Source organism: Vanessa atalanta, chromosome 4, assembly GCF_905147765.1.
Source record: "Vanessa atalanta chromosome 4, ilVanAtal1.2, whole genome shotgun sequence".
NCBI classification, from domain to species: domain Eukaryota; kingdom Metazoa; phylum Arthropoda; class Insecta; order Lepidoptera; family Nymphalidae; genus Vanessa; species Vanessa atalanta.
Genome location: NC_061874.1, coordinates 8,943,965 through 8,959,392, shown reverse-complemented (window position 1 = coordinate 8,959,392; position 15,428 = coordinate 8,943,965). Strand labels below are relative to the sequence as shown.

The following is a 15,428-nucleotide window of genomic DNA, read 5'->3' as shown; positions in this document are numbered from 1 at the left end:
TTTAATATTTGTTTCGTGATTTATATATCTGTTTTTTCTAAATAGTTTAATATTGTTTTTTAATAAAACATCTTGTAAGTTATAAATTCTTTATTGCCTATATTTTACAATCAGTAGAATAAAAAGTTGGTTTCTGAAAAGGAAAAGAATACATTACTGAAAATGTAGAGAAAATATAAAATTTTAGTTAAAAGGGCTTTTTTTGTTTTGTGGTTGATTGGTTGTCTTTTATGATGAAAAATGAATCTTTTATGACTTGGAAAATATTCGTTCGCGGCTCTTAAATGTAATGAGTGTCCCTGTGCTAGCCAGTTCATTACAGTTTTTTTGAAACAGCACAACAAGTTCATCGTTGAGGTACAATACAGATTTTTTATATAATAATGGACAAGTTCACTGTCAAAATAACAACTATTCAAACTTCAATGGATCTAGTTTCTTTTCCATCACGACAACACTTGTCCACCCAAAGGAGAATGGAATATTTCAAATCTACAACAGTTTGGTTGACAAAAATAATTGTCATCCGACATAGTCACTCGCTTAATAAAGTAAGAAATTATAAACAAAAATAAGACTAAATTCTATAGATACATTAGTCTGCAATGAAGAGTCTGGTCCTACCAAAATCATAGTTTTCTTAAACATAATGCTTTTTTATGTTGATTAAATAATGTACATTATTAAAAAGATATACCTATGTACAAATGTGATGATAAATTCAAATATAATTGTTACTTAAACATTAAATTAATTGGGTCAAAATTTTTTACGAACATATTTGATGAAGATTCAAAATTTATGCATTTACATTGTCACTTCAGAAAAACAATGACAACGATAAAATAAATAAAAAATGCCAACGTTGAGATAGTTTATCCTAATAAGTAAAAAAAACGCTTTCAGTTATTAAAAAATATCAAACTTTGATTATGTGTAACTTTATCGGCTGATAAAGAATTTCGAGTGCGAAGTATTTCTCTCTCCAGTACAGCTTTGTGTCGCTCAAGTTGGGTCCGGACTCTTCCTTCCTTTTCAAGTTGAAGACTTTGAGCCAATACTGCACTCTCCAGCCGAAGGACACGAGCACGTTCAACTCGAAGTGCCGTCCAAGTATCTGCTGAGCAGGCGCACACCGACGACAACGATCTGGATACCTGAAAAACATTGGAACTACTTAAAATATGTACGTATGTACTGCAAGGGCGACAAATTGTATGAAAAGGAATCGTGTAATTTTTCAAGTTCCATCACGAGAGCAATTTAGTGTTAGGATAATCGAAAAAACTGTATTTTTATATTAATCTAACAATATAAAATTTGTTCTTAAATAAAAGTTTAGAGAATAGTATCTAGGTCAAATGACTAATGTAACAAAAATGAAAGCGTACCAAAACAACAAAAGTGTAATATTAAACTCTTTTCTAAAAGCTTTTCCCAAGAAATATTATTCTCTTTGAATGGTAATTGATAAGTTGAATGTTTAAGATGCGTAACATCCTTATTTATCGCATACGAGATGTGATGCAATAAAATAATAATATTTTTTATATTTTATTTGATTATACTTTAATTTTATATTCCTTTTATTGAAACTGGCACCCAAAAAATAAAAACACATAGAATTATCTTAATTACAAACAAACAAACGGACAAATAACCAGACAAACCAATTAACAAAAAAGCGGTCAGAGAACGACCCAGAACCACCCAGACAATAATGTCTTCAGACAGATTGACTAGCGTTACAGATATACAAACAAGACAACTGACAAATTGACAGAAAAACATACAAACAGACAAACAACGAACGGACAAGAATATGAATAGAAATATAAACAAAGACTACCTTAATAGTAATATTTTGTGTTCCATAGAGGGCCCTTACATATGCTAACCTTATTTATACTTGGAGCAGCCGTCCCTTCTCTCCCTTAATCAGCCAAATCAACTATTTCTTTAAAGTTTGTGTAAGCCATATAATTTAGCTAGTTGGCTCTCTTTAATCAAGTGTTAGAATTTGTGCCCTCCTAACACATAAGCTACATTCGCTCACGTAAAGCTTTATTAAAATTTATTAAATATTTGTTTATCAAAATACTTCCGCATTGTGACTATACGGCTTATGTCCATTTTTGTTATTTCATTTTTATAACATGAGAAAAAACGTGAAGAATCATAACAAAAATGAATATCTTAAGCCAAACACAAATATCAATAAGTTTCAAACATCTTACATTTCTGTAATCGTCGACAATATTTTATCCTTGTAATAAATTAAATAACAAGTATTTTTACTTACCCGAATGGCTTGGTAAAGCAAATAAAATTGATGAATTAAAATTAGATTGTTTGTCCCCGACAGAAAATCATGGGTCACTCATACAAAGCATGCCTAAGACAAAATGGCTGAGGCGTATCGCTTCTGGCATGAGATAGGCTCGTCGGGGACTGAGTGATGCCATTTGATAATTAACAAATATTGCTTAATTTGATCGTGAGAAAAATAAATAAAATAATGGACATGTATTTGGACAAAAATTTAAAGATGAAAAATAAATTAATTAAAATAAGTAATTATGATATCGGTAGGCGGACGAGCAAATGGGCCACCTGATGATAAGTGGTCACCACCAGCTTTCGCCGGAGGTTTTTCCGAACCGATACGACTTGGGAACCTTCAAAAAAAGAGCGTACTTATTTCTTAAAGGCCGGCAACGCACTTGTAACCCCCCTGGTGTTGCAGATGTCCATGGGCGGTGGTAATCACTTTCCATCAGGTGAGCCTCCTGCTCGTTTGCCCCCTATAACATAAAAAAAGACAATGGCGCTGTAACAAATATTAATCATTCCTTACATCACCTATGCGCCACCAACCTATGGAACTAAGATGTTATGTCCCTTGTGCCTGTAGTTACACTGGCTCACTCAACCTTCAAACCCGAACAACAATACTGAGTACTGCTGTTTGGCGGTAGAATGTCTGATGAGCGGGTGGTACCTACCCAGACGGGCTTGCACAAAGTCCTACCACCAAGTATCAATCTGTTATCAATGTCAAATTGTATTATTTCAATAATAAATACTAAATTAATATATACTATAATAATAAATACATAAATATTTAAATACTGTAATGTAACCAGAATTTTAATTCTGCCATTTTAACTCGAGTGATCATGAGGACAACTTATTTTGTATGGAGATTTTTGTACGGAATCCGTGAAAAAATTAGTGTATTTACTAAAATATTTGCAATTTATAGATTATTAGTATTTATATATTTATATTTAGGTTTAGGTAGAGGGTTCACAATTCTACTTTATGTAAGTATCCATACCATTAGTCAATTAATATTTTTTTAAATATCGTTTCAAATTTTAACGTCAAAAAAGACATTTTACCCATCTATAACATAATACATTGTGATATTTGAGTATAAATATATTTTACTTATCCGGTAGAAAAAAAAACGTATTAAGTTATATAAATACTGACTTATACCTCAACATGGAAACTGTCATCGTTAGATGGAGGATCGGTCTGACCATTGAGATACGCGGCGAGTTCCCGTCGCACTCGAGTCATGCGTGCGAAAAGTTCTGCTGCACGCTCATGCCGCTCTAACATGAGCGCACGGGAAGCAGCGGCCGTTACCAAAGCCGAACGTTCTCGAGTCAGGGTTTCTACTTGCATATGCATTTCCAATAACTGATAAACAAACGTTATACAATAGATAAGGTCATATATTATATATATATTATAGATATATTGAACGCATCCTTCCCCTAATATAAAAAAGAAACATATGCCTTAATAATAATAAGATGTTTCGGAGACTACCTAGCAGTAGTAAGCATCCAAAGCATTACTTAAATTACAATCTTTGCGTAAGTTAGTCAGTCTCCCTTGAGGTTGGCCGCCGCTCCTTGGCCACTGGACAGGAGAACATCATCATCGTACTATTTATAATATAGATGAAGTATGGAAAGATCAAACTAATATTAACCTCTGTCTGTAAATCTTGGTATGGGATTTCCTTAGAATAACAGTCATAATTTCTCAATCTCATAACCTCTAAACGTAACGATGCCATTTGATTTTCGTAACTGGTCATGCTTTGCTCCCTACAATTTTAAATAAGTTATCTGAAATCATTGTTTTAATATAAAAATTAATATAATAAAAATAGCGTACATCATTTTTTCGTTCTCTCGTAATTCCTCAATAATCTGTTGCAACTTCATTATTTTTTGTTCTCTATTTAACAGCTCTCCTGCCATTTTATCTTCCTTATCACCTTCCTCTTGCTAAAATGCATACATTTTCAAATCTAGTACCTTAAATATCTTAGTACGTCAATAGAATAAATGAAATGAAAAATCCTAAGCCTAACCGCAATCTTTGCTAGTGAGTTTAAAAAATTTTCCTTATCAGCACGACTCTGGCGTAGCTCTTCTTCAGTGCGAGACAAAGCCAGACGACTGAGTTGTAATTCTTTCCAAATTTCAGTTTCTTTATCTGAGGGTTCACTCTCTGAAAATATTATCCTACTTTGACCAGTGCATTATAAAATAATTATAATGAGGATTATAAACTACACTATAAAATGTCACTAGCATACAGACTCCATAAATAAAATTAATCTACACCTTTAACAGGGACGTATCCAAGACAACGTTTGCGCTCCAAATCAACTAATCGTAAAGACCGTTCACGTAAAGATTGTAACTGCTCTTCTAACTCTTTAACACGTCCTTCTAACTCTATAATTGTATCTTCAGCCACTTTTCTGCTTATTTCCTACAGAACATTAGAAGCTTAAATTAAAACTACGTAGTTAAAATATTAACCCATCCATGCAGTAAGTGTGGTAATATGGTCACATATTACCTTTATTAACCAGGTGCGGTATAATAATAAGTAGTGTATTAGCATTATTTTTTTTTTTGCATTAGCAGCCCGTAAATGTCCCACTGTTGGGATAAAGGCCTCCTCTCCCCTTTGAGGAGAAGGTTTGGAGCATATTCCACCACGCTGCTCCAATGCGGGTTGGCGGAATACACATGTGGCAGAATTTCGTTGAAATTAGACACATGCAGGTTTTCTCACGATGTTTTCCTTCACCGCCGAGCACGAGATGAATTATAAACACAAATTAAGCACATGAAATTTCAGTGGTGCCTGCCTGGGTTTGAACCCGAAATCATCGGTTAAGATGCACGCGTTCTAGCCACTGGGCTATCTCGGCTTCTTACTTATAGTACGGCCTTTTTTTTGGAGATCAAGATTTTATTATAAACTGTCGGACAGATAAACTACAACTGCAAGGTTCAGGATTACTTGCAAATGAATATTTTTAATGAGTATGCATTTTTTTAGATTTAAATAGATTAAAAAGTGAAGGCTGGCCATTAAACATAATAAAAATATATTTTTAAAAATGCAACTGCAGCAAATGCTTCTAACCGGAAGAATAATCCGCGGGGTCATATTTGTGTGTATTAGGGTAACGTTTTAAACTGACTGTTATTGACTTTTTTCATTTGATAATTGAGTTATTATTACCAATAAAATATTTAGGTATTTTTTTTTAACTCAATAATAGTTTTGGTACAATAATATGGATACTTCGTCCAAACAATTCGCACAAATTATAGCATTCGTACAGCAAAGTTAGAATCAACGAACGACTGGTAGAAATTTAAATCATCCTACAGTTTCCAGAGTGTACAGAAAGTTTATAGAGACAAGTTCTTACAAAAGAAACCGGCACAATTGTAGTAACCACCCGTCGTGATATATAATTCAAGTTCAGTAATTCGTTAGTTCAATTTCAGTTCAGATCAACAGAGCTGAATCAAATTCTTGGAGTTAAATAGAGTTTAAGAACAATAAACGGGGGATTAAGGGAAAGACTATCATCCCTTTTACACCAAAAATAGTCTAAAGTTGCTTTTTAGTGAGCCGCAGACACTCACAAATAATCTCGCATATTATTCACCGATCAATGTAGGATATATTTACATGGCGCAGAAGGGTTTATCGTCGAGGTAAGGAGAGATGAGTATGTTCGAATTTGCAGTGAGGAACGTGTTAATTTAGGAGGTGTTTCGTAATAATAAAAAAAAAATTAAATGATACTATTTTATTTAATGTACACTAAAAACAAATTGTAACAGTTTTATATTATATTCCTTTAAAGTTTGTAAGAAAATAAAGTAGGCTAGGATTGTGGTGGTTAGGAAGGCTCACGCGGTCACAATAAGTCAGGACGGATGACCTTGCTGCTGGACTGACCTTTACAGTCAATGCTCCCGTAGTCATTAATGAGGGACGTGATGCCAACTTATAATTAGTTGAGATGAATGAGGACAAACTTAATAGTCAGAACGGCCGAATGTTAGAAATACTTATTTATACAGTTAAATTAATATTATTTTGATATATACTCTAGTAAATATATATTTTTGTTATTGTGTATAAAAATAAGTGTAATCGATTTAAGAACGTGATTTGTATAGCTTAATAATTAATACAAGATTTTGTTCTCGCGTAAAAAATAGAAATAAAATTACTGCCAAGCAGGTCGGAAAGGGCTTTATCGTCGATAACTCAACCGGTCCAATCTACGTTAATTACGATTAAATAGAAGAAAATGGTTTGGATTGTCCAGTAAACAAACTTTAACTCAAGGATATGATACTAAACTGATTGAAAGTTAATGAAGCAATCTATAGTTGTCAATTTAAATTTGTATGAAAAGTTTGTTAAACTATTTATTTTAAAGTCTTCCTGTACTTTGATGCAGTTTATATGGCCGTCAGTCTAGTTTACGCCGCTTGGTGTAAATTATAATGGAATAGGCATTAATCGAAACTGAACGTGAAAAGAAAATTGATACTCGTAACGCATCACACTTGGTTTGGGTTAATATGCTTATTTTAACGTAATATTCATTACTAATGGACAAGTAAAACATAATTTTGACCAATAAAAGCTTTCTAGTGTAACTATGGTAAGCTTTTATTTCATGGCACCTGTTCTGCTACCTTCTCCTGCAGCGTATCGATGTGAGCTTTTTCTTCTGCTACACGGATCTCTGCTGCACGCTCAGCTGCTTCCGCCTGCTCCCGTAATTCTTTGACTCTAATAATTAAATGTTAAGTAAGAAGCATTAATCAATTTTCAGTACCTACTTTTTTTAAATATTATCTATTTCAACCTTAACTCCAGTAAATCACGTTGACGAGACAAAGTTTCTATTGCCATTTCTCCAGTCTTCGAAACCTCAATTAATTTTCTTGAGCGTACATCATAACTTGTCTCCCGATGACGATACTGAAAATTAAAATTATTTAATTTTAATTATTACATATTTTATGGAAAATACGGAATATTATATTATGTGTATTATATATTCCGGGTTATTGGTAATTTGACATATTCCCGTTAGGAGGTAAAAAAGTGATTTATAGAGCGAACTTTAGTCCGAATTCGTTCATGTTCGAATACGAATTTCCACCAGCGTCCTTTGTAGTCATTTTATTTCGTTTGTTTTGGAATAAGTTTGTAATTGTTATACATTTTTTTAGAGCTAAGAAAACGGTTATGTTTATAAAATAATTAAAAAATAGTTGTTAAGGCATTTTTGTGGAAAAAAATAAATCAAAAAATTATTGAAGTAATATCTTTTGCCGTCTCGAATTTTTAAATTTGGACCGATAATTATTGTTTTATTACTGACAAATAACCAGTGTTTATTCGTTTTTATAAATCAGAAGAAAAAAATAGATTTTAATTGATATTTTTTTTTAATAAATTTTTGACTTATTTTGGAAAAATCTACAAACATGATAACTCAAAAATGGTTTGCTTTTGTAATATGCATATGGGGGTTAAAATTATCGTAAACAATCACCCCTATTACATCCTAACTGGAATACGTCGAATTACCAATAATAACATTTATGCATAGTCTCAAAGTCGTTTGTTATTAGATTAAAGTTTGAATTTAATTCTTGTATTTTTGTTGTCGCTGTAACAACAAATACTAAAATACGGAATAATATAAATATTTAAGGGGGCTCCCATAGAACAAACGGCAATTTTTACCGTTTTCATAGATATACTATTTTACGATACCCTTCGTACGCGAGTCCGACTCGCCGGCATGGCCGGTTTTTTTTATTTGCGATTTACAAATAAACGAACGAACGAGCCATAAATATGGATAGTTCGTCCGGACAAGCCGCTCAAATTGTGGTATTGGTTCGGGAAGGCTTGGAACATGCATCGGTATGAGCAGAACTCGAGCAACCAGTCGTCGTGACGAACGATTTATTGCTTTAACTTCCCTACGAATTAGCTTCCTTACATGAGTAATCATCAGAACAGAGCTAAATGAAGTGCATGGAGTAATAAACGTAAGTGCACGAACAATAAGAGGAGGCTTAAGGAAGCGGCAGTCAGCTCTTTGAGACCATCAAATGCTGTCAGCAGCTCACAGACAAGCTTGTTTAAGATTTACAAGTGAACATCTTACTTGGACTGAAGAGCAATTTAAATTTGTATAAAAAAATATCTCTAAAATTATATTTAAAAAATAATTATTAGTTACTTACAAGTTGCTCCATGTCTTTATGTTTCCGTTGCATCACCTCTAGTTCAGCTTTCGTTTGTTTTAATTCCTTCTCTAATGTAACTATTCGGCCGCGTGCCACGCGTAACATATTCTCCGCCGCTGACACCACCTCCTTCAGAGACCCTCGAGCAGCTCGTTCTCTAGCCAATTCATTGCATATTTCCTGATAAAATCACTGGTATTTAAATTCACTTGTTAGTACAGATATTTAAGATTAATTGGATAATTATGTTGATAAATTTCAATAATATACCGGAAAATTTATCAATTTTCAAAAATGGTATTGTAATGGTCAAATGTGTACGGGTTATTTCTATGTGCGAGTTAAGCTGACTTGTTGAAAATTGTAACTAAATAATTAAATAACCTGATAACTGGTAGTAGAAGTTTCATTATTAGACGGTTCTTTGTTCTCCTCATTTTCTTTTTTACTCATTTCTTCAATTTTATGTTGTAAAAGTGCATTTTCTTTTTGTATTCGCTCATTTTTTTTAATAATAGTTTCACGATCTATCCAAGGTATTCTATAAAATAAATCCACTAATAATCAAGAATTATTAAAGAGGCTAAATTATATTTAACATTACTTTCGTACTGGCTATCGAGTTTTAGTTTCCACATTATGCACGGGTCAATTTAATAAGGCGTATTTGCCCTAACACTGCTGCAGATTAAAGTCAAGTTTTGAATTTTTGGTTCAACAAATTACCATCTTCGAATTATCTATTATTATATATAGAAATATTTAAGTTATAATGGCGGATCTCAACAAAAGTGAAACCTCATGATAAGGCTCATTGGTAGAACGGAATCACACAAGTCAATGATTTTGACTCAATTCTAAACGAAAGAAGAAGGATAAACAAATATAAAGATAAACAAATATTACATACTCAGCTGATTTGTATCTTTTTTTTGCATTCTGAGGGACGAAATATACTCTGCCCTATTCTCTAATATATCTATTCTCTTTATTTAATTAGAAATATAAATTCAAAATAATATTTAGTAATGATCATTATCATTATTAATAGCAATATTCCTATATACATCATGAGATTTACATACTTGGCAAGATCAAGAGAATAGTTTATTTTAGCTTTTAAATTTTCTGCAATTCCAGCTACCATTCTGTGCAGTTGTTCCGTTATGCTATCAAATTCTATATTTTTCGCCTTCCACTCCATATTCTACAATCAATAATTATAATATATATAACTAGCTTCTGAAGTAACTCGATAATTTTTCCAAAAGGTATATTTTTCAGACAACTCTAAATCCCGATATCTCGGGGTTGCGTGCCTTATCACATAACCACATACCACTGTTGCAGTTATCACTAACCTACCATACCACAGTTGCAATGATCACATATTTGTGCCTAACCCCCTTCTGATGTTTCCTTAACGCTTCTTCATTATGGCTAAACTAGTTTTACATGTGGCATAAAATCTTCCGAATCATGGAGGTTTCGTAAAGATCATTACCTCGCTGCCACACACAAAATAAATCATAAACAAAAATACAACACATTAAAAATTAGCGCAACTTAACCGGATTGGAATCTTAATATATGACGTTAAGATTTCCGTGTTCTATTAACTGGTCTATTTCGGATTTTGCAATAGTGAAAGTCCCACATAAACCCGATTACCAGTTTTTGCGTGAATTAAAAACATAAAAACTAACACCTCCGATTATTATTATAATTTATTTAATTTTGGCGTGAAAAAATACTTTTTATAAATGTACATAAAAACTAAATGGGACAGGAAACAAATTAAATTTATCAGAAAAACTTGCGGTTTGGTAGGTAGCGCGGTCACTGCGGTGCTTGTAACGCAGCAGATTCAAGATCTCAATACGCCGCGCCATGATCTCAGCGCCCATACCTAGTACGTCCTCAGGAATAGGATTCAACTGCGCTTGCAACTGCTGTAAGACTTGAGGACCTAATTTATTTAAAATATACTTTAAAACCATTACATAAATAATAGAAATATTTTTGTAAAAATATTCTTAACTTATAAAATATCACGTAGGTATTTTAACTATTATGTATATATTTTATTTTTATGGCTCTACAAAATGTTATCCGCCCCTTTGAGGATTTTATATACATCAAAATGTGTTCCATCTATGTAACAAAAACGCCAGACATACAACACATTGTATAACGTTTATGTAAGACTATAATTCTTTGATTTATATTATTTTAACTGTTTCTTTTAAACGTACTATTGAATTGTGAATATTGAATAATTAAGTTATTTATTTTATGTTTCAGTAACTAAATGGAAATGTTTAACTTATTGTGTATTCATGTACAATTGGTCGATTTATGTTATGATATGTGCTTAAAAGTTGATTTATGTTATATTGGAACAACCTTATGCGTGTTCAATGCGCGTCTGCAATATCACATACATATACGACAGTGCCGGAATCTATAAAAAGATTTTGATAATTTCGAATTACCGATAAAGACAAATAAAGTACGTGCTATTGACAAGATAAAGAACTTAACCAAAAATGCCAGTTATCTCTGAGTTCATTGGCATTTCAAGGTCGTCTCTGACTAGTAGCAACAGGTCATATGCTGGCCAGTCTTTTACTGATAGAATGCGTATATCACCCAAGTCCTTATCAACAATTCCTGCTCTTGTTTCTAAATCTTTTAAGCTAGCGTAATTTTCAAGTAACGAATTCTGTAATCAAAATATTCATATTACTTCAGATGTAAATACAGACTCATATTCTTTACTATAAAGTTAATTCGTAGTTTTAAAGGCTTACTTGTTGAATAATCAAGTTCTTCTTTAATTTAATAAATTCCCTTTTCTTTGTGGCCAACGCTCTCATAGTTTTAGTAATTACACAATGTGGCATTGGTACATCTTTTTCTGGAACTGATTTTAATTATAAGTAACATATTTATTTCTATTTAATTAACAGTAATAATAATATCAAGTACAAATATACCTTGTTCTCGAAACTCGGAGTTTTGCAATTGTTCGGTTGTATCTTTTGGAGCCAACACACATTGCTGTGAATACTCAATATTATCGAATGGCGTTTTTGATTCTTTCTGTCATTAAATAAGCACAGAAAAATTACATATATTCATTATCATAAAAACTAATTTATTGATTATGTATGCAATGAAATAGGTACCTATAAATATAATAAAACATATTATAAGCATGAGAATTTGATACTCTACATACATTGAAATGTAACTTACATCAAGAGGAGGTAGACTCTGACATCTTCGATCTTTCGCCAACATTCTTAGCTGGGAGGGGTTCTAAAATATATTTTAACAGTTAAATATTTAAAGTTCGAAGCGGTAACAAATACGGAGAAACCGAGACAACAACAAATCGACTACAAGCTTAAAAGTTCGTAGAAAAAAAACGTATAAAACTTTAACTTATTATATCAACTCGTTTTTTTATTGGCGGGGCAGGATGGTGGTTCTAGAAATAAATCATCACTACATAATATAAGACAAAGTCGCTTCCCGCTGTCGGTCTGTCCTTGGGTATGATGCTTAGATCTTAAAAATTACGCAACGGATTTTGATTGATCTTTTTTATTAAAATTGCAGACGCAAGTCAAAAATTAGATCATACAGAAACGTCTGACAATATATATATGTCTATCTCTTTGGGATAGCACAATAACATCTTTTTTCCTTTACTGTTTAAGAGAAATAATGGCTTATTTACGAAGAGACTTTAAGCAGCATAGCATTAATCCGTATCCAATTAAATATCTTAAATACATTGTGCATTTAATATAGATCAATATGGCCATTTACAGCATGTAAATTAAATGAATGTTTTCGAAGATATTACAGATTTAAAATACAGAACACAGCAGTTTGTATTGTCTAATGAGAATCAAAAGGCTGTAAACGTTGTGTATACTTAGTATATTCTGTAGTATATTTAGTATCATCATTGCACACGTGCGAAGCCTGGCCGGGTCGCTAGTTGAATATAAATATTTATTTTTATTTAAATTCTACATAAGTCAATCTAATCTAGTAGTATTGAGTATATGATAATTTTTAACTATTTTTTTAATTTCCGTGAAATACGTAATGGTATAACTATATCATAGTTCTTTTTAAAAGATCCGTAAGCAATAAGCGATTTTCAAACATTATGGTATTAAGTCTATCGTTAATTCAAATATAACTAATTTATATTGTTAACGCATTTAATTATATTTGCTTATAATACTAAACCATTAAACTAAAAACTACTATACATTTAATTAATGTCGAACTACAATGATTTAATTTTAATATTTAATAAAAACAATTCTTACGCGTGGACTTCCAGCAATAGGGCTTGCTGATTGCGCCCTTTTATTGAACGGGGTTCGCGTTATCCGTTTTCTTTTAGATGCAACATCATCGCCTAAAGATAATGATTTCAATGTAAGGTCAAATATTGTCATGAGGTGCCAGTTCTTTTTCAAATGGTTCAAGATTCAAAGATCAATAATTTATTTTTACATTTAATATATTTTAATCATCTTTATAGTTATAAAGCCCAAAAACGCGATAGCGATGAACTTAATCTGAATCGTAATGATAAGACCAATCATAAATAACACTAACTACCAAGGTGAAACTGATCAAGGCTCTAATGGAAATATTATAAATATGTATTATAGATCACGGCCCTTTTTTGGCACAGTTATTTTGCAACGGAATTTTTTCGTTGTTTTTATAGTATAATGTTAATTTTATGGCTCTATCTTATATATTTATAAGTATATTCTATATGTACATTTTTCTTCGATTTCTAGAATAATATCTACAGACTGTTGTCTGAGGTTTTGGTGTATCTCTACGGTTATTTGGATTTAGGTTATTTTATGCGCCTACGTGTTGTTATTTGCCGTCAATATTAAATTTAAATTTTAGGATTATCGATTACTACATAGGCCATTTTCTTTCCTTATCAGAGGTTATTTGGTTAGATCGATAATAAACTAACATTTTAGGTTGTACTTTCAGTGCTGGGCGCATATAATATGATACAACTGTATTACATTTTAAATTGAATTTCACGTATAATTATTAACATTATTAACCTGGACTGGAGTTACACTGTCCTTTAATCATAGCAAGATTTTTTTTTTATTTTATACTTTAAAACCTTTAAAATAAAACTGGAATTTTTGACAGTTTTGAATAATTTTTGACAGATATTTCTTTTCTATATTCATCTATAAATATACACATTGTTTATAAAAAGTTTTTATATTTCAATACAATTGTATTTATTCTTACTGCATGTATTTATCTAAATCATAAATATTTTCATTAAAACGCAAGTTCAAAGAAGCTCAAAAGTGTATAACAAATATAATAAATAAATAATCATTCTTATCTAAATATTAAACGATTTTGTGTATCGATAACAAATGCTGCATAAAAAATCAACCATACATTAATATTTTATATATATTAACGCAATATAAATAAGAAACATATATCAATCTGTATGTTTTGCAAAAAAAATTCAACAAAATCGCAATATCAGCGTTATCATTATTTACGTAAAGTTTTATTTTTAGGCTAGTCAAGAACGTCGCGATAACTTCAAAATATTTAATTTAGAGCCATCAAGGGCATCTAAAAAAAATATAACGAACATTTAACTCAGAATCACTAACATCTATTCATGAAAACGATTAAACGAAACGCCCAACTACCAAACTATTACGTTTGCAACATTACACAAAAATAACATTATAAAAAGGTAGGTATCTTGTTGAATTATAATATATTACAGATTACAGTACAGAGTCTAGTCTAGAGTGTGGTTTATATCATCGTTGAACAAAAATCACGAACATGCATAATGATGCATGACGCGTAATGATTACTTGATTAAGTTTTCAATAAATTCGATTCGCAGCAGCAGTTTTTATCGTATAAACTGATTGTCTCTAAGGGAAAATTAGGTAATAGCGTGGACAGAAAAAAAGGATCACAAATGAATTAATAGTATTTCATTTTATCCAATTGTCAGCAATTAATTTACAAATTAACTTAATTTGAGTATGGAGTTTGTTTAAATATTAAACGAACTCTTTATTAAACTAGCGACTCGTTACTATTCACTGATATGATAACTTAGTGTAGTAAATTACATTTCGTAATAGTAACATTTGGTAAATTAAAAAACAAAAAAAAAACATTAAATTTTGGTAATTAATTTATATAACTCAGAAACAAGCAAGACCAAGCAAACGTTGTCTGGTCTTAACACTATATAGAAGTTGAAGAGGTAGAAGTAGAAGAAGAAGTACTGCAACACAATTATGGCTATACGTCAAACTGCGTTAAAATCTTTAAAAGTAAATAAATTGCAACGTCTATTTATACTTATTTAGGTACGGAATTATTTTGTACATGTATATGTCACTGAAGTAATCCGAAACGTCTGGACCAACATTTTTAATCGTAGAATTTTTTGTTCATTTTTGGTTTATGGACCTGGTTGGTAGCGCTGTGAACGGGATTCAAACAAAAAATAAAATACCTATATGGCTCGTATGAAGTCGGGACAGACAACTAGTGTATATATTTTTACAAATAAACACGAATTATAATTTACAAGTTTTATTGCACCTTCATTGTTATCTCATGAATAAGAAACGTATTGCTAAACAAGTAGGCATATTGTTTATCTTAAGTAAACGATAGGCAATACTTGCATTAAAACAATTTGATTACGATTATAATATCGAACCTTAT

At 31.5% G+C, this 15,428-nt stretch overlaps 1 protein-coding gene across 2 annotated transcripts; it reads right to left on the bottom strand.

Moving 5' to 3' along the window:
• Window positions 1–75: 75 nt before the first annotated feature.
• On the bottom strand, window positions 76–13,839 carry LOC125077863 (centrosome-associated protein CEP250-like). 2 transcript variants are annotated; one of them, XM_047689956.1, is made up of 19 exons: window positions 13,757–13,839; window positions 12,983–13,074; window positions 11,889–11,951; window positions 11,627–11,732; window positions 11,441–11,553; window positions 11,172–11,352; window positions 10,448–10,596; window positions 9,713–9,834; window positions 9,012–9,168; window positions 8,625–8,807; window positions 7,226–7,341; window positions 7,041–7,149; window positions 4,653–4,803; window positions 4,397–4,536; window positions 4,198–4,310; window positions 4,010–4,127; window positions 3,505–3,711; window positions 926–1,157; window positions 76–133 (listed from the first exon to the last, which is right to left on the bottom strand). In XM_047689956.1, the coding sequence occupies exons 1-19, from the start codon at window positions 13,785–13,787 to the stop codon at window positions 111–113; spliced, it is 2,406 nt and encodes an 801-aa protein (XP_047545912.1). In that variant the 5' UTR covers window positions 13,788–13,839; the 3' UTR covers window positions 76–110. The 2 variants fall into 2 exon arrangements, with proteins under 2 accessions (XP_047545912.1, XP_047545913.1); XM_047689957.1 differs by having other exon boundaries at window positions 7,053–7,149.
• Between the last annotated feature and the right edge of the window lie 1,589 nt (window positions 13,840–15,428).